The sequence below is a fragment of the Nyctereutes procyonoides genome, unplaced genomic scaffold, assembly GCF_905146905.1.
Source record: "Nyctereutes procyonoides isolate TBG_1078 unplaced genomic scaffold, NYPRO_anot_genome, whole genome shotgun sequence".
Taxonomy (NCBI): domain Eukaryota; kingdom Metazoa; phylum Chordata; class Mammalia; order Carnivora; family Canidae; genus Nyctereutes; species Nyctereutes procyonoides.
In genome coordinates this window covers 9259960-9283544 of record NW_026575044.1, presented here as the reverse complement: position 1 = coordinate 9283544, position 23585 = coordinate 9259960, and the positions used below count along the sequence as shown (strand labels likewise).

The window sequence follows — 23585 nt, the reverse complement described above, 5'->3', positions numbered from 1 at the left end:
CAGAAACCACTGAGTTAACATGGCAAAACCCAGGAGCCTGGGAAGGATTCCTGGAAAGGCAAGGAAAGTAGGGCCATGAGAGCAAGGAGCTAACAACCCCCTTTGGGCTCAACCACTCAAAGGACATGGTCTCAACCTTCATGGGACCAAGGCAGGGAGAGAGAGAGAAACAGTATTTCTCATCCCTCCCCAGTGTTTCATCCCAAAGTAGCAGTGGCCCATCCGAACTACCTCGAGGTAGGGCCAGCGCTCCCCAGGAGGGGCCTGGGAGGGATGACTGGCAGCTGTGGCGGAGAAAGGGCTTTGTGGGCCTGAGGGTTTTCCTGCCCTGAATGGTTGCCGGGCAGCACGGGCAGCAGTGCACACCCCTATCCCTGGAGCTCGGGGATCAGAAATACTGACCCGGTTCCCTCGGACTCCACTCTGGGGTCGGACTCCTTAAGGGCCTTCATCCGCTGCAGCCCCCCGGGGAGCGCCTTACCTTTGTTTTCTTTTTCTTCATCCTCAAGACCCTTGAGGCAATCTGGATGGTGGACAGGGTCTCAGCGTAGTTGCCAGCGGCGGCCGAGATGTGCGCGATCATGGTGGTCCGGCAGTTCATGTTCCCCAGGGACTCCCGCAGCAGCATGGTCAGCTTGCTCTCTCTGCCACACAAAGTGAATTAAGGCTGCATTAGTGGGCCATGCTTCACTTTGACTGTCAGGGTAGGACTTCAGGCCTCTACATGACTCTTTTTGTTGGGGGCAGTGGCGATTTTTTTTCCTTTTTTTTTTTTTTTTTAAATGGCATACTAATGAGCATCATTTTCTAGCATGGGGCTATTTGTAGTTGGCAGCTGAGCAAATGCTTCTAACCCCAGGGATGGACTCCATGCAAAACACCTCCCTTGGCACTGCTGTCCTGCGGTCAGGGGTAATCCTGTGCATCTGTGTCCGCACACAGGACACTGCCCCTGATGGGACCTGGGGATAGAAGTGAGAGGAAGGAGCAGGATAGAACGGCTCTGGGCATGGCTCTTCTCTGCAGGTGTCCACATGCCAGGGGTCCCTGCAAGGGAAAGCAGCCTACCAGCCACAAACTCGTATGGAAGATCTATGTGTTTGTAACATACGCGGTTTGCAAGAAGTTGCAAGAGATTTGTTACCATTGTCTCTTACTCTTGTATTTGCACACAGCAGGAATGCAGGAGAAGCTGTTTCGCTTCCTGATTACAAGCGTGGGGTGGGGGGGGCGGGGTGCAGACATAGGCCCAAGTACTCAGCAGGAACTCAGAACTTTCTAGAAAGCGCTCCTCTGGGGACTTTGCAGGTACTGTGTGGGGCCAGGGCCCTGAGTGGTGATGAGGCCTGGGAGTTCAGAGATGGTGTTTCCAGGCTCTTCAAAAACTGATCTGGAGCAGTGGCTCATGTTTTTCCATTCCTACTCTTGTCCTAACCTTCTCCCTGCCTTGCTTTTAAAAGTCTTCGGCTTATGTCATCATCAGCTCTCATCTCCTCAGCCGCTGCCAGATGTTATTTCGGCTCCAGAGCCTTCCTTCCCTGATCCCAAGGGCAGAGGCAGGCTCTGTGTTTCCCCAGGCCCCGTGTACTTAGCTCTATCATGTTTGTGATGCCAGGTGCAGAGGGCCAGCCCTCACATCCCTGTCCCCGCCGGGCTGTCCGCCAGCCACCCCTGCAGAGCTGGGGAGGGGGGGTGCTGTCCAGTTCGGCAGAGCCGGTGTGAGAGGCAGGCTGCTGTCGGTGGAGATGAGGCCTTAAAAGCAGGGGAACCATTTCACACGTGACCTACATCAGGCCTTCAGGGAGCAAGGCCATGGTATATGAACCATCATTTGCCTTTCCACCTGGAACCAATTAGGGTGTCAGATCAGGACACGGGGTTCACTGTGGCTGAGTTCCAGGGCAGTTTAAAAAACACATCAGCGTTTCCCTTCAAGCAAAACAGTCAGTGGTCACAGTCGTGAAAGGACAGTGTTACGGACTGAGCAGATTCTTCAAACTTGTAGTTTGAAACCTAACCCCCAAAGTGATGCCATTAGGAGGTGGGGCCCTCCGGGAGGCATCTACTCCTGAGAGTGGTGCCCTCGTGACTGGGAATTGGGCTCTAATAAATAGAGGAGCTTGCAGGAGCTTCCTGGCCCCTTCTGGCATATGAGGCTGTTGCAAGAAGGCAGCTGCTCACCAGACACCAGCTCTGCCGGTACCTTATTGGACTTCCAGCCTTGAGAATGGAGAAAAATGTCAGCACCTCCCCACCTCCCGCCCCCAGTCTGTGGTATTCTGTTATAACAGCCTTAATGGATAGACAGGTAAGTGGAGTGTGCAGGAGGATCTAGGCCCAGTTGTAAACATGTAACTTCCTTCACAGTGTTTCCAGCAGGTGCATTAGGGACGCTCCTGGAGCTGATGGCCAGGCAGGAGGTCAGGTCCCATCCCCGGCAGAGGACACACTTAGCCGGGACACTGCCCCCGGATGGGGCTGGGGCTTCGTCTTCCCCATGTCTTCAAGGAGAAGACAGATCCCATTAGGGGGAAGCTGTCATCATCTCAGTCCATCCTTACCGTTCTTGGGGGTTGTGTTCTTTCAAGTCCCTGTGCATAGTGAGGCAGTAAACACCGCCAGGGAGAGTACCCAGCAACGAATCAGTACGTAACCTTGTTCCATGTGTTCCTGTTTAAAGACACCCAATTGAATACACCTTTCATACAAGTAATGAATGATATGCACTATTTCTTTACAATAAAACACTAGCTGAGAAGAGTTTAATGTTTTCTCATTCTGGGTAACAGGAACATAATTTTTTTTTGGCTTTCAGCCTCACAATATTATCCACTGTGCTTTTCTATAAAGAATTTTATCAAAAAATAAAAAAATAAAGAAAAAAAAGAATTTTATCAAAATAAGAAAGTCCTCTTATAGACCCACAAATATAGCTATTTTTTCCTCCATAGCTTTGTCATGCACTTCAGATGTGACTTTATATACTTTCTGGAGCAGCCTGATGTATAGATCACTGAATCCCCTCTTCCTTTTTCTGGATGAACCGTACTGTTGATTCATTAACATTGAACTCATGCCCACAGCACTATCACTCACACCTGAACGAAGCTTCTCTAGCACAAGTAACTTCTCCATAAGCACATCACAGCCTTCTTGCACCAAGGAACACCAGACACCCCCACCGCACTGGGGGGCCACTGTAAACAGTGAAACCACCAACACAATCACACGAATACAAACAACACGGCCCTTGTTTACAGGGAGAGAGGCAGAGCGCGGGCTTGCCCCACCTCCTGGGGAACTGGCGCATCAGCCACTCAAGGTTTGGCCACCATGCACGTCTGCACATGACAGCAAAACGTAATTTGCGAATATGGAATCTGTGGGGGACGAGGTCGACGGTGCTACCAAGTCCCTAATGAACACGCATGTTAGGGGCACACTGCTGAGGGCACACTCTGCTCACTGCTCCATGTAAGTCCTCAGGGCAAAGGAGCCGGAATAAACAGAACGTTGTTACACCGACTGTTTGCCCTGTGCCTTTCCACATGATTCCCCATTCATGAGTCAATCATAGGACGGGTTTTTTCCCCCCAAGTCCACATCGTTGGAAGAAGCCAGGGCATGTGTGTTGCTTGGCAACCAGCATTTTAGCTCTGCTCGAGGAAAGCCAGTAAAACCACGAGCAAGACTGTCTCACATGGGTCTCTCTAGACCCCCAAACGTATCCTTATGGGAATGAAAAATGGTGGCTATAAAGCTTTGGGTTTTTTTTTCCACTCCGTGATGATCTTTTAACTTGGAACAAAGACAGTTAAGTTGGGGATGGAAGGTGAAAGAAGGGGCACGGTACTAACGGCTGAAAAACTGTAGATTTCACTCAGTGTCTTTGGTAGGAAAATAAAAATTCAATAGAGTTTCTAGGGCAAAAGTCCCAGAGAACTGGTCTGAGCCTTTGCATCCAGGCTGAGGCAAGATGAAGAGAAACAACAGGTGTGAAGCTAGCGGCCCCAGAACGCCAGAGCCAGGCTGGGTGAGGGATTCAGGGACTCGGGGGCCATGTGGGAGGGGTCCTGGCTGTGCAAGACAGTGGGGCAGGAGGGGACCAGTGACAGCAGAGCCAACTGGAGTCCTGAGGAAGAGCTGTCCCACTCTTGGAAACAGCCGTGTTCTATGCACACATATTTCCACCTCCCTCTCACCCCAAATAGCATACATCTTTTAGATTTTTGGAAAAAATGTCTTGCTTCTTAAAACAAGCCAACTTTTTATTAGGCACAGCAAGAAGATACAAAAAGAGCGGGATTGTGAACAAATTTTAATAGTAATAATGCTGAGAGAGCATGATGAGCATTACATGGGTTGACAAACCAGGGCCTACAGGTCAAACCCAGCCCACCACCTGTTTTTATAAATAAAGTTTTATTGGAACACAGCCATGCCTATTCACATGTCGGTTCTGGCTGCTTTGGTGCTACCGCAGCAGACCTGAGTGGTTGCCCCAGAGCCTGTGTGGCCCATAAAGCCACAGATGTTCACGATCTGGTCCTTTATCTGGGGCAGGAGGGGGAGGGGGGAGGCCATACCCCAATCCGGCTACCCAGCGAGGCACACACAGGTAAACACACATTACATCATGTGTTAAAGCCAATGGTACAACCTCTAACACTGCAGGTGATCAGGAAAGACCCGTCCGAGGCCGAGGGCTGTCCCATCGTCACCGTAACTTCCTGATTGCTAGCAACACCCACAGCTCCACGGCGACAGCAGAGTCTGTCTCCTGGGCTGGGGTTCCCCTTCATGACAGACATTTATTTGCCCAAAACACCCCGCAGAATTCTGAATCCCTTCTGAAGGGTGGTTTGGTATCTGCAGCATGTTGTTTAGGGGCACTGGGGGAGGCAGCCCTCCCAGAGCATCCCAGCTGGTGAGAGGTTTGGGGCTCCTGCTACAGCTACACTGTGGTGCCAGCCAGGTCATTTCATGGGAAAAAGGCCTTTCTTTTCATGAGCAATGTGAAGTTTCCAGAAAGCTGGTGATAGACCCCTGGAGGTACAAAGTGGGACATCTGTGAACTGTGTCCTTCTGAAGGTGACCGAGGTGGTGAGCTCTGAATCGCCATATCAGGCAACTTGACCATGGCCCCATGGGACTCCCTTCAGCCCTGCTCCTCACGAGCTGGACTGTGGATGTGCATCAGAATACATGTGGGCCCACTTCAGTACAAACACAATGATGGCTAAGAACAAAGCAAGATGACACTGCCTTTTTGCTCATGTCAATTTTTAAAAAAATTTATTTATTTAAGAAAGAGCACAAGTGGGGGAGGGGCAGAGGCAGAGGGAGAAGCAAACTTCCTGCTGAGCAGGGCTCGATCCCAAGACCCTGAGATCATGACTTGAGTGGAAGGCAGATGCCCAACTGACTGAGCCACCAGGGGCCCTGCTCATGTCAATTCTTAATAGAACGTGGGGGAATAAAGGCACTTAGTTAATCCAGAAAACTAGTTAAGCTCCAGAACAATCTGCAAGAGAAAGACTCCTGTGGGTGGCTAGGACCACAGCAGACATATAAATCACAAACACGGACACATGGGAGCCTATGCACACAGGCATGTTCTTCTTCACAAACAAGAGAGTGTTTTTCCTTAAGTGCTATGCCATCGGCATCCCAGAATGGAAAACACACACACACAGAAATCTGTGAGCATCAGATATCTGAATCAAGATAATAATTAAGGGACACCTGGGTGGTTCAGTGGTTGAGCATCTGTCTTTGGCTCAGGTCATGATTCCAAGGTCCTAGGATCAAGTCCTGTGTCAGGTTCCCCATAGTGAGCCTGCTTCTCCCTCTGTCTGTGTCTGCCTCTCTCTGTGTCTCTTGTGAATAAATAAATAAAAACTTTTTTTAAAAAAAGATAACAATTAATATTTAAATACCAAGAAAACACTGGCATCCTTCACATTCTTAAGGATACGGCCCTGGAGCCACAGTGCATTCTGGAAAGCGTCATGCTTTCTGCCCACTTTACCTGGAAACTGCTGGAATGTGTTGTAGCACCTCAGACAGACAGCTTGACATGGCAGGCAAGAGTTGCTAGGTCTCAACCCAGGTCTAGGAGTTCTGACCTCATGGCCCTGCACTCAGGCCCTCAGGCCCCTGCATCCACCCACTGACCCCAGGAGGAGAGGCAACAGTGAAAAGGAAGCATGGACAAAAAGGAAAAGAAGAGGTAGGATAACTTTTTTGTATGTTATTCACTTAACAACTCAAGACTCTCATCTAGAGCAAGGAAAAACTTCCATTGAGTCTAAGTTGCTGACCACTCAGAATTAGTAGAATCTGAATTGCCCCAGATATTCTAGGTTCCACTCTGGAAAATGTACATTCATTCCAAGGCTGTAGCACGCAGGGATGACATAAGGTACTTTAAGGTAATTCATACAATGAGAATCACAGTAGAGACAGTCCACAGATTCCAGTCTGAGTTAGGTTGAACAATATTTTTAGAAGCACAGAGAATCACAGTTGAAAGGGTTCTCAGGGGTCATTGCATTTCCTTGCAAAGAACTGCCACTGTAGCAGCTGATCTGCTTTCTGCCAGAATATTTTTAATGACTGAGAACTTACCAACTCCTGGGGCAGCCTGTGTAATATTTTTGAATAGCCTCAATTATCAGAAGGCTCTTTCTTATACTGAACTTAAATCTTCCTTATGCTTCTAACCATGGGCACTCCCTGTATTCTAGGGGCATACTGGGTAAGAATAATCCTTGTGCACACACTGTCCCTTCACATTTTAAATGGTATTTATCATATCCTTCCTTAAAAGTTCTCTTGTTTGGGAATATTCCATAGGCCTTCTGTTGCTCTTCAAACATTTCAGTGGTCAACCAAGCTCATCTTAAGCCCCACTTCCACTACCACAAAATCCACCTACTTCCTCTCTGCTCAGAGTTCTTGTGTTGTAGAGAATATGGCTTTGGCCAAAGAGGTCTAGTCTTTGTCCTCAGCCTCTGGGAGATAATCTATGTCATACTTGTTAGAAAGGTCTTTGTTTAGGGCAGGGATTGGCTATACCAGATCATAGGGAAACACCTGACAGTCTTAGGGTGGGGTCTGACCACACCACAAAGACCAACCGTGTGATTTAGGTCAGGGACTTTGGACCATGCAGTATGAGTTAACCTGTAGACCACGTGCAACCATGTGGGAAATCAATCAATCATGCCTGTAGAATGTACCCCCAATAAAAACTCTGCACATCAAAGCTCAAGTGAGCTTTCTGGGTGGCAATACTTGTGCATACTGTCACACACAGACACTGGGAGAGTAACCCATGTTGACTGGATGGGACAGGGCAACAGAAGCTTTGCATTTGGAACCCTATGTGCCTCTTCCTTGGGCTAGTTTTGATCTGTACCCTTTCTCTGTAGTGAATCATTGTGAGTACTCCCAGTGAGTTTTTGAGTCTTCCTAATGAATTACTAAACTTGAGCGTGGTTTGGGGGGACCCTTCAAACTTGCCTTTGGTGTCAGAAGTGAGAGTGGCTTTATGAACTCTTCTAATGTTATAGCTGGACTCTACAGAAGTCTGGGGCTGACTTGGCAATTTGAGGACTATGCTCTCAAACCCCACAGTGTGGCTAATTCCAGCTAGCTAGATCCCGAAAACCTTGAGGGTAGGAGCTGTGCTTTTATTTTGATCTTTTTATTTCAACCCTTCTTTACAGTAACTTGGAAAATGTTAATGACATATTAGCTCTGTGACAGAAGGGGAAAGATCCTGCATTTATTTTCACTTTGCTTAGCATGATGGGGAGCTAAGAAAGTCAACACTTTGATGAAAAACAAGACAAGCAAAAACTAAAAACAATAACCTAGAAGGCAAATTAATAGACCTTAGAAAATAGGAAATAGGCCCAAAGTTTTCCCCTGAATTCACAGATTGCCAAAAATTGTGTACGTTAATGAAGCTTAAGATTCTATCAAGAGGTGCTTAATGAGTCAATAACAAGATCCTCTGCACTTACTAAACATGCAGACTGATCTGTAATAGATGCATGCTCATTGTTTAATCTAACACTGTTAGATGTTAGATTGTTTAATATTAGATGTTAGATGTTAGACAATCTAACATTGTTTAATCTGTAGGACCAGATTAGGAGTAATGTTTTTATTGTTTACTGCAGTTTAGAATATAAATAGGACTTTGACATTTTCCCCATTTTCTGAAGTTTCACTTCCCTTTTTTTAAAAGGATTTTATTTATTTGAGAGAGAGAGAGAGAGAGTACAAGCCAGGGAGGGAAGAGGAGCAGAGGGAGAGGGAGAAGCAGATTCTCCCACTGAGCAAGGGGCCCAAAGCGGGGCTCAATCCCAGAAGTCTGAGATCATGACCTGAGCCAAAGGCAGATGCTTAACCATCTGAGCCACCTAGGTATCCCATGAAGCTTCACCTGCTTTTTAAAATTCATTTGGCCCCACAAGTGATGGAAGCAGCCCAAGTGCCCATCAGTAGATAAATGGATAAAGAAGTGGTGTATATATACAGTGGAATATTACTCAGCCATAAAAGGAATGAAATATTGCCATTTGCAACCACATGGAATGGAGCTGGAGAGTATAAGGCTAAGCGAAATAAGTCAAAGAGAGAAATAGAAATACCATATGATTTCATGCATATGGAATTTAAGAAACAAAACAAACGAACATGAAAAAAATGTGACAGACCAAGAAACAGACTCTTAACAGACCAAGAACAAACTGGTGGTTACCAGAGGGGAGGTGAGTGGGAGGATGGGTGAAATGGGGATTAAGGAGGGCACCTTCCGTGATGAGCACTGAGTGATGTATAGTTGTGAATCCCTACATGGTATCTGAAACTAATATAACTCTGTATGTAAACTATAAAAACTTCTTCTGGCCTCAGCCATTATTGATGCTTAGACATTCCTATAGTCCAGTCATGTTTTATAGAGCCACCGCAGCCATGCAGGACAGCTTTACTGGTTGAGGGACAAGGAAATATCTCAGTTATGTTGCGTTATAGTCATTTACACATACTCTGGGTAAAGACAGGCTCACTGTACTGTGTGGAAACTTTGCTGTTCTTCAAGTGAGCGTGCATTAACTCCAAGGTCAGAGCCTTTGCAGTAATCCAAAAGGGAGTTAGGCACTGATGGGTGACAGAGATGGTGGCAAGAGTCATGTTGTCCGGGTGATAGAGAGCCCCTCCCCTGATACCCACTCACTTCTGTCTTTCTCCGTGGATTTTTAAAGAATTCTCAAAAAGAGACTAAATGAAGGTTACAAACGGAATTCTTGACACAATGAAATCCTACTCTTGCCTTTCGCCTTCTCCCAAATCTTTCCCAAGCACCACCAAAAAATAAACAAATAAATAAAAGAAAAGTCTGACAGTCCTGGAAACTCCCAAGGACTTCGTGTCCTTGGAAATCACCTGCCTTTCCTTTTCTTCTTTTTATTGTACCAAAATATACACAACATAAAATTTACTATTTTAGTCATTTTAAGTATCTAGTTGAGCTGAACAATATTCCAATGCCTGGACATAACCACATTCTGTTTTCCATTCACCTACTGATAGACACTTGGAAAGTCTCTACCTGTTGTTGTGAAGGTTGCTGCTGTGAACATGGGTAGACAAGCATCTGGGTAAGTTGCTGCTTTCATTGCTGTTGAGCATATACCTAGGAGTGGATTCACTGGATAATATAGCAATTCTATTTTTAACATTTGAGGAACTGCCGACCATCTTCCAAGGTGTCTGTACAATTTCTACAGTCTCACCAGCCATGTGTGAGGGCTCCAATTTCTCCACATTGTTGCCAAGATTTATTTCTGTTTCCTTAATAACAGCCCTCCTAATGGATGTGAGGTGGCATTTCACTGTGGTTTTATTTGCATTTCTCTAGTGGCTAATGATGCAGAACATCTTTTCATGGGTTTGTTGGCCATCTGTACGTCTTCTTTGCAAAAATGTCTATTCAGGTCCTCTGCCTGTTTTTGAAGCAAATTGAATTTTTGCTATTGTTGTTGACTTGCAGGAGTTCTTTATATATACTGGGTATGAATCCCATATTACATACATGATCTGCAAAGACCTTCTCCCATTCCATGGCATTTCAGTCTCTTGATAGTGTCCTCCAATGCATTTCAAATGAAGTGCCACTTCATTTTCTGGCAACGCTTCAATATTCTCAGATTTTTAACTCACATTTATGGCATCTATGGTTCAAAAACTTCCAAAGTTGCTTTTCCTGTGATAGGCCTGCCAATAAGAGTGACCAGACATTGCCTATGGAATTTTGTGAAGATGCTTGCCCAAAGTGGTTCTCTTTACTTGCTAACCAGGAACCAGCTGGGAAGAACTTGAAAGGCCATTGTTAAACGCATGTGCCTAGGGATACACTTCTTTTGAAATCATGTATAACCAACTTTTAGGAGATGATGAGGGCAACTCTGCCAGAATGCCTTCTGGTATCATATATGGTTTAAAGAAACATGATCCCATGGTCTTCACAAAATGTACCACCAGGATTGCCTCTTGGTACAGAAGGGCAGTGTATAGTAATTGGAAGGAATTAAAAGGAAATTGAGTTGGAGAATGATTTCCATTACTGGCACATGTCTGAAAAAAGATGTTACACAGAGGCCACAATGTAAACATTTAATAATTTGAGACAGAGTCTGCAGAATTGTAATGGGGAATGACATTAAGAAATGGCATATTTCTCAAAAAAGAACTAAGGAAGCTGATTCGAGTTTTCCAGTTGATAATGATGTTGTGTGGAAAAAAAGGCTATTGTGGCACAACAGTTAAATCTTTTAAGTTGATACATATAATCGCAAATGGCTATTCATTTCTTACGTGGTGTTAATGTGGCTTGAGTTCAGAACCAAATCACTGACATCCTGCAAGATCCTTAACTGGGCAGTTTGTCAAAGCTGCCAATGACAAGAAGCTTGCAAATCAGGAGTTAATCACATCTTCCTATGCCAATTATTTGTGCCTCCCTCCTTTAAAAAATGTTTTTCAAAACATCACAGTGTCATTCTGAAGTTCTATGAAGGGCTCTCAATGGGTTACATACCACGAAGGATGCCTACTTCTTGAAGAACTGCATAAAATGGGCAGGGGTCACTTCTTTTCTTCCTACACATCTAGGACCCATCACAGTATCTGCATAGAGGCCTTTCTTTTTCTTTTATTTTATTTTAAAGATTTTTAAATTTATCCATGAAAGACGCAGACATAGGCAGAGGGAGAAGCAGGCTTCCTACAGGGAGCCCAATGCAGGACTTGATCCCAGGACCCCAAGATCATGACCTGAGCCAAAGGCAGACACTCAACTACTGAGCCACCCAGGTGCCCCTAGAGTTGTCTTTCTATAAATATTTAAATAAATATCGAATGAGACCCTTCCCCATCAAAAGAAGTCTCCCATCCAAGCCTCCTAACTCCAAAGTGCTACCTTCTCGTTTTCATCATAAGAATCACGGTCAGAGTAAAACCAAGGCAGATGCCCCTACCTCGGATTGAACGAGCACGGAGCAGAAGGCTCCCAGTCTCCCCTGAGTGATGGCAGGGAGATGCCAGCTGCCCAAAGCATTCTAGAGGACAGGCCTACTCAGGTGTGCACAGCCCACCATCTTCTAGGACACATGACAGGGGGGACATCTACACCCAGGTTACTGGCAGGACCCTCTAAAAAAATGCATACAACTTCCCCCCAAGAAGAACAGCCAGATCCACCAAAAAGCCCTCAGCTGAAACAAGAATCTGGCCAAGTCAAGTCAGACCAGTCTGTCAACTGCATCTGTGTTATGATCCCATGGCTTTTCCGAGGTTGATACTGCACAGAGTCAAGGTCTCCAGAGTAAAAATGTTTGGTCTTAGCAGGGTGTACAGGGTAAAAGGGCTGATAAAACGATGTGTAGAGTCAAAGTCATCAATACCTTTGGCACCCAGAGCAGATGTTCCACAATAGCAACGGGGACCCCATGTCCACAGATATCAGCAGAGGAGATGGTAATGCTGAAGGGTCTTGCTATGGAGCCCGGAGCTGCCCCATCTTCTTCCCTTCCTACTAACACCGAGAAAATCTTGTTCAGACAAACAGGCTTATTGGGATGTAGCTCACCCAACTAGTATTCATGAAGAATGGAGGAAAGAGGTAGGCCCTCTACTCGCCCCAGGACTGCACACACAGATGCCATGAGCCCCCTGCTCTGCAAGGCTGACCACAGGTTCCAGTTTGCCCACAAAAGTCTCCATTTATGTGTATTATCCTGCATCCTGCCCAGGTTATGTTGTCTCAAGTGTTTTGTTCTTTTACAACAAAATACTATTATTAAGACTTGAAATGACGAGATGGAAAGTTGGACACTCCCAGCCTCCACGGTCCCATACGAGAAGCATGTGGAACACATGCAGGGAACAGTGCTCCTGCCTGAGGATGTGCTGTTCCCACCCCTGGAGAGATGTGTGCAGAAATGCACCTGTCACTGGTTACTGCACGCACATAACAAGTAACGGGTCTCAAACACACTTCTGTTTCTCCCTGGAGAAGAACAAGCTACGGTTGTCAAAATCTGCCAGACTTACATACATAGAGTGAACAAAAATTTTGTGATCAATTTTATGTTAATAAACAACTATTTTATTAGGGGAATGAGCAGTTCTCTCTCCACCGCCTGTCATCGGTGGGATTTGAGAAATGTTGGGACTCTAAAGAGCTAGCTTAAATGATAGGAAATTGCTGACATTAGATATTTTTTTAACTTTGAAATATATTGTATGAGTTTACCTCGGTGTTCTGCAAAAACGTATTGGAATTTTGGAAATGGGTCTTTTAAATTTTGATCATGCTTTGTTCAAAATAAGTTGTAAGTCTGTTACCAGGTGTTCAACAAATGAAATACAAAAGCTTCAGCCTGAAGACAAACCATAGAGACTCTTTAACTGTAGGAAACAAACCGAAGGTCACTGGAGGGGAAGGAGGAGGAGATGGGATCACTGAGTAATGGGCATTAAGGAGGGCATTTGATGTGATTATATAAGACTGATGAATTACTGAGCTCTACTTCTAAAACTAAAAATACACTATATGTCAATCAAATTGAATGTAAATAAAGAATTTTTAAAAATAAATTCATTTAAATAAAATGAAAAAAAAAACCTCTTAGCCACTGCACTGGGCATGGAGCTGCTTAAGATCCTCTGTCTTCCTCTCCCCTGACCTTACCTAGGCATTTTCTCTCTCTCAATCTCTCAAAAAAAAAAAAAAAAAAAAAAAAAAAAAAAAAAAAGACACCATTGACATGAGAGTAGGCATAGATTTGGGGAAAATGATTAAAATACACAAAAGTGGATTGATAATAAGTATCCTGCTTACTTGACTTGAGTGTTCTGAGAGACACTATATAAAGATATTTTAAATTTTTTCTTTGGTGTACATGATTTTTTTGGCAAGAAAATATTTTATTTTTGAAGGTAATTTTGATCACAACTATTTTATGAATCCACTAATACTAATGGGTTTGTCAGAAAATATTTCGGCAAATTAATAATATTAACTAACTCTATTACTTTGAAAAATGTACTAGTTTGGACCATGAATTAATTATAGGGTTCCCTTACATATCATTTAGAACACAGAGAAATGTGTAACAGAGTATAGAAAAGTATCCAAAAAAGCAAAATGGTAGTCCAGGTACCTTCTTATCAGGTACAATTAAACACTGTGGTGAAGATATTTTCACAAATCTTATTGAATGCTTTGCTGAGCTTGTAGGAGTGAGGTATTGTCAGGCCCAAAGAGATAAACGAAGTTGGGAACTCACTAGAACCAAACAGAACACGAAAGTTTGCTTTTACCCTGAAGGCATTTGCCAAACCAGGTAATATTCAGCTTAGCTTTATATGGCTTCAAAGGGCATGGAAAACAGAAGACACAGCCAAGAGCCTGCCCCAAGTGAGGATTTTAATAGGAAAATCCCCTTCAATACCACCTGCCCCCTGACCATGTAACTCACGTCTGTCTCGAAATATGGCACTGATTAGAAGAGAAATTGTCCTGAGAATTTGAAGCCACAGGCTGGTTTGATGCAAGTTTGCAGTTTTAATTCTCAATATCCGGGGGGTCTAAAATTTTTCAAGTGGAGAATATAATGCAGGACATCCTTAATTGGTAGTGATCCCAGTCACCAAGCAGAAGTAAACACAAATGCTAAAGTAAACCATCTTTATCCTCCATCTCAGAGAATTCTCACAAATAAAATGTGAATGCAAATGAGTAGCCCCAGGGTAAGAGTATACACACAAAGAAACACGGCACCATGAGAAAGACCCAGTAGAAACAACAGATGGACGAATGAGATGTTCAAACATAGATTACAAATAAACAACAAAAAGTTGATTAACATGCTTAAGGAAATTAAGATGTTTAAAGAAATAAAATAAACAAGAAATTCATCAGAGATGACCAATTTCTGCTTCTGGCCGTGCTGAGAAGAAAAAAAAAAAAACGGAACTAGGTTTACCCTACAGCCTTAAACAACTAGAAAACCAAACAAAATATTAGCACAAAAATGGGTCTTGGATACTGGACAAGAGCAGCAGAGAAAAGCAATCTTTGAGAGAAGAGAAACTAATGATGGGAGCCCTGCTAGCACCCCAGCTCACCTCCTAGAGAGGCCCTGAGACAAAGAAGGAGGTTCAGAAGGAGCGCCATTACCCTACTGAGACCAGTGAGACAAAGGTCAGAATTTGGGGAGGCCAAGGCAGCTACAATTTGTAGGGCAAAATAGAAGAAAAGTAAAAGAAAAGAGCTGGAGAGAGAGAGAGAGAGAGCAAGTGAGCATTCCATGGGACATGGAAATAATGTGTGTTCAAGCAGACAGAGTGGAAAGATCTGCTAATATATGGCATTTGGGATGCAGTCCTCAGAAGGGGCTAACAACAACAACAACAACAATGCATGAGTCCTCTAACAGTGGCTCAACCTAGCCCTAGGTACTCTGTACCTGCCCTAGCAAAGCCAGCCCCAACAAGAGCAAACTGATTCCAAATAACTTAACTGTGGACATTAGCTCCATGGATCAAAAAGTAAATATAATGGAAACTGGAAAGAATGTTGAACAAGCGAGAGTGAAAATCATCATCATTAACAAAACTTGAGGACACAGACAAAGCAGTACCTAGTGGGCAATGTACAGAATTAAGTGCTTACATTGCAGAGAGAGAATATTACGTCAAGGAGGCATCTTCAGATGGAGATAAAGAATAGAAAAGCAAACCAAAAGAAAGTAGAGGAAAGGAGATAGTGGAGAACAGAAATTCATTCAATGGAAAGCAAATGTACTATAAAGAACTCACAAAACAAAAACAACAACAAAAAAAAAACAAAAAAAAAAAACCTCACAGAGCCCAAAGTGGCCGAGTCAGTCTGGCATCAGCAGTGGGAGAGACCCCAGACACAGACCCCCTGCACGTTTGGACACTTGGTAGATGACCAAAGGAGACTTGCAGATCCATGGGGATTGGAAAAATGGTACAGAAGAATAGGATCCAGAGTTTACAAAGAATTCCTGATTTGGTCAACAAAAAGAGAAGCAACTCGGCAAAAGCAACACAGAGAAGAATAATCAACAAACATGAAAAGATACTCCACCTTCCCAGTAATCAGGGAGATTCAAATTAAAGTTACTACAATATTGCCATTCAACACCCACCTGATGGCCACCAATTTTTTTTTTTTTAAATCAGACAGTTCAAGTGCTGATAAGGTTGGGAAGAATGGCAACTGTCTATGTTGTTAGTTGGTTCTTGGATATGACCATTGTAATCCCACACTGCCCTGCCACAGAGCAGGAGATGGGAGAGCCTGTGAAGACCTTGGTGTTGAGGCAGGTGTGGGGGTAACTGACACCCTGGGCACTGGGAGCTGTCAGCAATGGTGCCAAAGGAGGACGGGGATGGAGAGGGTCACGTGAGGGGTCACCCAGTGGAAGGAAGAGGCACCAGCCTTGAGTGCAGAGGTGGTAGTGAGGCACAGGAATCCAACTTCGCTTGTTTATGATTTTGTCCCTTACCAGCTCCACTAGCAGAGGTGAGTCAAATGCAGTTGCAGATTTCTTTTTGCTTCTGCATGCTCCAGGCTGCTGTGACAAAGGACATTTGGAATGAACCTTCTTTGGTCTATTTCTAGTATGGGCCCCATGGAGTTAAAATGAAGATTAAATTAGTTAATGCACATACACACACACACACACACATATGTATATATATATATATATATATATATATATATATATATATATATATATAAAGAACTGAGCATAGGGAGTGACACATGATGGTAATAATGGTAGTGGCAGTGGTGGTGTAGGGAGTGTTTTGTGGGCATAGTTTGGCACCAAGCAGTAATGTGGATATAAAGTCCTATGAGAAAAAGGAAAAATCCTGACAATAATTACAGCACCACCGCCAAAAATATCCTGAAATCATAAGACTCTGACTTCTAGGCACCTGAATTATCACTAGTGACAGGGTGGCTCACTTGTCACAAAAAGCTCCCTCTACTGCCTAGGAAATTTGAACAAATCAGTCATTATCAGCACAACTGTGGTAGTCTTCTAAGTTCTCACTCTAGTGAATAAAATCTCCAGAAAAATAAATGCCTCTGGGGTACTTGTTGGGACAGTCCTGACCAGGGACAGGTGCCTTCTTGGCCAGCCCACATCATGTAAGGAATTCATAATCTCTGGACCTTATGCATAGGAGCCTCTGGCTAGACTCACTTTCTATTCAAATCTATACAGCAAGAAGGCTTGGTATGATGGGATTCTGCTATATTTGCTCAAACCTTTAGAGAATAGATTGAAATGCACTAGAAACCACTTTCTTATTGTGGGTCACAGGGCTGACCACATGGCCATCAGTTTCCTCTGGATTCCATAGTGAAGCACTCAACCCTCCGTCTAGACTCAGGTTATGGCACACGGAGAGAGGTTTCACCTCCGTCTCTAATGAGTTTCTTCTTGTTCTATACAGGACTCCCAAAGGCCTGATAATGACTCTGAAAGAGACTTGAGAGATTGTTGTCATATTCTTGCAGCACTTTACTGAGCACCAAATGCCTTCCCGTATGTTACTTCCCTCTCCACATTGTGCGGATGGAGCCTGACCATCCTTAATTCACACAGGCAGCCTGTGTGGAGCTGAGCCCTAGCCCAGGTCCACCTGGTCTAACTCTGTGTGCTTTCATCATGCCATGCCCTGGGGAATGGCATGGTGAATGGAAGGGCCAGCTGTGAGCTCAACTATCCCAGGTCTAATCCTAGCTTTACTACTTACTGTACCTGTGGCATCTGATGATTTGCTAGGTCTTTCTGTGTCTGAGTCTTCATCTATAGAAAGGGAAGAACAGAAGCATCTATTTCTAAGGTTCATGTGAGGCGTAAAATAGAGTGTTTGTATTGTATAGATTGAACCTACACTCAGCAAATACTCAAAAAGTGGTAGCTTTGCTACTCATTGCTTTTATACAAAACCCATGGTTCCAAGACCATGTGAAGTGGGTCCTTAAATGGGTCCCTGAACAGAGGACTTAATGACATAAGAGAGATTCTTACTCCATCCAGAAGGTGTTTAGAGAAAATAATCACTCAGTTCTTTGCATTTACAAATTATAGGCTCAAATAAATGATTTTGGTGAGAAGAACCTTTGGCTTTTGGAAAGGTCAAATTCTATGTTTTTTTTTATTTTAATTTTTTAAAGATTTATTTATTTGAAAGAGAAAGTGGAGGGAGGGGCAGAGAGAGAGGGAAAGGGAATCTTAAGCTACTCTGTGCTGAGCACAGAGCCCAATGCCAGGCTCCAACCCACAAATCTGAGATCATGACCTAAGCTGAAACCAAGAGTCAGATGCTCAACCAACTAGCCACCCAGGCACCCCAAATTGTATATTTTTTAAAGATGGCTAGTTTCTTTTTGCAAAGGAAATCGTCAAGATGGCTTTCATTATTCCAGTAAGGAATCAAGTGGGCTCGTTTGCTTTTTCAGAATTTGATTGTCAAGGGCTCTGGGTTGTGGATCTGTCCATTCCCTACGGTTGTAGAGGCTCAGAAGCCAGAAATGAGAAAGGCCTGCAAGCACTTTCCTGGGCTTTACACAGAGAGACTGTCATTTCACCCAGTGTAGAAAGTTAATCATGAGAGCTGACAAAGCCCCATCCACATGTAGCTTGTCCTCTTTGGCACCAGGATACAGGGTCTTCTGGGTGTTGCTTAAAATTTATATTATTGTCAAAAAATGGGCAGCGGGAAGCCTGGGTGGCTCAGTGGTTGAGCATCTGCTTTTGGCTCAGGGTGTGATCCCGAGGTCCTGCTTTCCCTCTGCCTATGTCTTTGCCTCTCTCTGTGTGTCTCTCATGAATAAATAAATAAAATCTTAAAAAAAAAAAAAAAAGATGGGTGGCCATTCCCAAATCTGGGGATATTAGCTGGCCACAAGGGCAGCCTTTCACTAGAGTTCTAACACATTCCTGGAATGCCCCTAAGACTTAGACCCTTAGGGCATCAACTCCAAAGCCATGCGATAAAATGCCTATTATAAAGAGAGAGTTTAAGTAACTAAACCCCTTGAATGAACTCTAAGACATATTTGCTTCCACAAAATTCTAGACATCTGGAGAGTTGTAATAGTGAAAATCTACTGTATCTTATATTTATTATTATTTATCACAGCCATAGAGAATATATTCACAGATGACATACTGGAACTTTGTATTTCTTTTATTTTTCTATTTTTTTAAAGATTTTATTTATTTATTCATGATAGTCAGAGAGAGAGAGAGAGAGAGAGAGAGAGAGGCAGCGACACAGGCAGAGGGAGAAGCAGGCTCCATGCAGGGAACCCGACATGGGATTCAATCCCGGGTCTCCAGGATCACGCCCTGGGCCAAAGGCAGGCGCCAAACTGCTGCGCCACCCAGGGATCCCGAACTTTGTATTTCTTTTAAACATACTCTACAATGTGACTTCTAACCGCTTATGCCTTGTCCTCTCACTTGCATACTGGTTTCTCTCTCCTCCTGGTCTGTGAGCTCTGGGCATCAGCCCTAATGCTTAGAATGGTATTTTATACACCACAGATGTGTGACAAATTGTCAGAGTAACCTGGTGGAGTGAATCTATTTTTGCTCTGTCTTTGATTCAGGAACGAGGGCTAGGGCTGTAGCTTCAATGCCTCTACAGCCCTCCAGAGCTGATATCACCACAAAGAGATACACTTTGTGCTGAAAATGGGGTTCTAGTGGCTACAAAGCAAGTCTGGTGGCCCAAAGGTATCTTCTGGGTTGGGAGGCATGCAATCAAATAGTTGAAGTTAGATGTGTGACTCATATTAGCTACTAAAGAAGTAAGGTCCCTCTAAAGACTCCACCAAAAAAACACTTGGAACTAATTAATCAATCTAGTAAAGTTGTAGGATACAAAATAAATATACAGAAATTGATTATATTTTTATACACTAAGAATGTAGAAGGAGAAATTAAGAAAAAAGATTCCATTTACAGTTGCACCAAAAAGAATAAAATACCCTTTAATTATTACAAAGATCTGTACTCTGAAAACTATAAAACATGGACAAAAGAAATTAAATATGACACAAATGGAAAGACAGTCTGTGCTCGTGGATTACAGAATCAAAATTGTGAAAATGTCCATGCTACTCAAAGCAATCTATAGATTCAATGCCAAGTCCTATCAAAATACCAACGGCGTTTTTCACAGAACTGGAACAAATAATTCTAAAATTTGTATGAAACCATGAAAGACTCTAAATAGGTGAAGCAACCTTGAGAAAGAAGAATAAAGCTAGAGGTATCACGATCTCAGATTTCAAGCTACACTACAAAGCTGTAGTAATTAAAACAGTATGGTGCTGGCACAAAACAGAAATGTAGATCAATGGAACAGAACAGAGAGCTGAGAAATAAACCCCAATTATATGGTTAATTAATCTACTACTAAGTTGGCAGGAATATACAACAGGGAAAAGACAGTCTCTTCAACAAATGGTGCCAGAAAAACTGGACAGCCACATGCAGAAGAGTGAAACTGGACCACTTCCTTACACCATATACAAAATTAAACTCAAAATGGATTAAAGACCTAAATGTAAGACCTGAAACCATAAAACTCCTAGAAGAAAACACAGGCGGTAATCTCTTTTATACCACCATAGAAACACTTTCCTAGATATGTCACTCCAGGCAAGGGAAACAAAAGCAAAAACAAATTATTGGGACTACACCAAAATGAGAAGCTTTTGCACATCAAAGGAAACCATCAACAAAATGGAAAGGCAGCCTACTGAAGAGGCCATATTTGCAAATGACATGCTCAATAAGGAGTTAATAGAGTTGTAAGAACTTATAAGATGCAACGTGAAAAAAACCCCAAATAATCTGATTAAAAATAGGCAGAGGGCCTACATCAACATTTTTTTCAGAAAAGACATCCAGATGGCCAATAGACACATGAAAATATGCTCAACATCATTCACCGTCGGAGAAACGCAAATCAAAACCACAATGAGATATCACCTCACGCTTATCAGAATGGCTAGAATAAAAAAAGACAAGAAGTAACAAGTGTTGGCAAGGAATTGGACAAAGGGGAACCTTCTTGCAATGTTGGTGGGAATGCAAACTGGGGCACTCTGGAAAACAGTATGGAGGGTCCTGAAAAAGTTAAGAATAGAAATAAACATTCCAGTAATTCCACTACTGGGTATCTGCCTCAAGGGAAAAAAATTAACTCAAAAAGATAATGCATCCCTATGTTTGTTGTAGCATTATTTACATTAGCTAAGGTATGGAAACAAGCCCAAGTGTCCATTGACAGATGAATGGATAAAGAAAAGGTAGTATATATACGCAGTGGAATATGACTCAGCCATAAAAAGAAAGAAATCCTGCCATTTGCAACAGCATGGATGGAGCTAGAGGGCATTATGCTAAGTCAAATAAATCTGACAGGGAAAGACAAATACTACAGGATTTCACTTATATGTGGAATTTAAAAAAAAAAAAAAGCCCAAACAAACCAAAGCAGAAACAGACTCATAAATACAGAGAACATATTGATGATTGTGAGGTGGGGGGGATGGGCAAATGGGTGAAGGGAGTTGGGAGATGCAGGCTTCCGGTTATGGAATGAATAAGTCATGGAGATAAAATGCACAACCTAGGGAATATAGTTCGTGGTATTGAAATAGTGTTGTATGGTGATGGATGGCAGCTACGTTTGTGGTGAGCCTGGAATAACAAATAGATTTGTTGAATCACTATGTTGCATACCTAAAACTAATGTAATATTGTGTATAAACTATATTTCAATTAAAAAAGTAGGATTTCAATCAGGTTGATTTAATGCAAATTAGTGCAAAAATAAGGAACCTGGAAAAAAAAAGACTTTCATTATCTTGATGAACTCATATGATAGGAGAGATAAGTATACAAACAAATCATTAAAATATAACATCAGTGCCTATAATACAATACCTTCAGAATGCCATCAGGGATTAGAGGAGGGAAACAACTTTTCTGGAACAAAGAAGGGGGAGGGGAGAAAGGAGATCAGACAAAGTTTCAAAGAGGAGATAATATTTGAGGTAAGCCTTGAAGAATAAACAGGAAGAGATGCAAGGATTTTTAATATTAAAAAATTGATTAATGTAATTTACCATATTAAAGGATTAAAGGCAGAAAACCACATGATCATCTTACTTGATGCAGAAGTGGGTTAGACAAAATTCAATTTTTAAAAATCTCTTAGAATTTTTAAAAATCTCTTAGAAACCCATCAACAGAAGAATCAATACTCTGTGATATCCTCTGATAATAGGAAAGCCATACATCAAAGAAAATTAACAAACTATAGCTCCACACACCAATATGGATGTCAAGAATGAAATATTGGTTGAAAATGGAAGTTAGAGAACAGCCAAGAAGAGAATATGATTCCATTTGTGTGAAGTTCAAAATCAGACCAAACACAAATTTGGGTGGTAAAATCATCAGGCAAGCTAGGAGACTATAAACACATAACCCTGCATGGCAGTCACTTCTGGGAAAGTCAGGAAGGCAATGTAGGCACAGAAGAGGAAGAGCACACAGGCCTTCTAAGTGTTCTAGTTCCTAACCTGCCTGGTGGGCACACAGACGTCTGATTTGTTATTTCGTAGACTGGGCAGATGTGTCTCTACATCTGGGGATATGACAATTTCACAATGAAAACATGAAAGAGAAATAAATAGAAAGTCACTAACCGAGGAAGGGGATCCAGGATGGTATGGGATATAGCATGTTCTTGAAAACCATTCACTGAATGAATGAATGAACAAATAAGGCCATTTGTAGACAGAAAAAATAGCCTGTACAAAGCCGAGGGCTGTGGGAGGGTGTCAGGATTCAGGAGCTTATAGGCAGTGTCGGTGATCCGGAAGGTGGGTGTGGCCCAAATTATGACCAACTTTCCAGGCCATAAAAGGGTTTGACCTCTAGCCTGTAATGACAAGAAACCACTGTGGGATTTAAAGAAAGTGCCGACAACAGATTTGCCTTTTTAAAAGGGCATTCTGGGGATCCCTGGGTGGCGCAGCGGTTTAGCGCCTGTCTTTGGCCCAGGGCGCGATCCTGGAGACCCGGGATCGAATCCCACGTCGGGCTCCCGGTGCATGGAGCCTACTTCTCCTTCTGCCTGTGTCTCTGCCTCTCTCTCTCTCATTCTGTGTGACTATCATAAATAAATAAAAATTAAAAAAAATATTTAAAAAAAAAAAAAATAAAAAAATAAAAGGGCATTCTGGCAGGTGTGTGGGAGGCCGTGAAACTGCGGTTTCCTCGGCCTTCACCAATGAGCATCCCCAGAAGGAAAGAGTGGATGCCTTTTCCCCAAGCAGAGGGTGTGGAATAGTGAACTTTGTTCCAAAAATGACATAGAAGTACTCTGGACACTCTCAAAAATTACTACAACTGGCCCTCAGTGCAGGAGTTCATGCGCAGAGATGGCAGGTACATAGGAGTGCTACGCCCAATGCTTGGTTTGAAGGAGCAGACGCCAGCTTTGAGGGCACACACGTGTAACCATGGGAAAAATGGCATGTCAGAGCACAAAGCTAGGATGTATGTATGTAGACTTATACACGAGGGACCCAAACTCTCCCTTCATCCCAAACCTGGACACCACCCTCCCACTGCCCAAATATTTCCTATCTCACTGCTAGGGAGTAAGAGAGTGGTATGAATAAACAAAAGTGAAGAGCCATGGTGACTGCTGCCCCAAAGGACTGAATATTGTAAAGCTCTTAAAGTCGACTACCCTTTAGATTATTAACTAATCTACTATAACCTCCAGTTGTCTCTTTAGTATATCAAAATGAAACTCAGCTCTATGTTAAATAATTACTGGTACATTAGACGATTTGATACAACTTAACTGCTTCCTGAATATAACTATGGGAAAATTGTTCAATTGCACATGAACTAAAT

General features: G+C 43.1%; 1 protein-coding gene across 1 annotated transcript in view; it reads right to left on the bottom strand.

Moving 5' to 3' along the window:
- Positions 1-23585, bottom strand: part of KIF26B (kinesin family member 26B) — a 448213-nt gene that overhangs the window by 25819 nt on the left and 398809 nt on the right. Inside the window, exon 11 of the mRNA XM_055323943.1 lies at positions 482-644. Coding sequence (XP_055179918.1) covers positions 482-644 — 163 coding nt within the window. The remainder of the gene's footprint in view (positions 1-481; positions 645-23585) is intronic.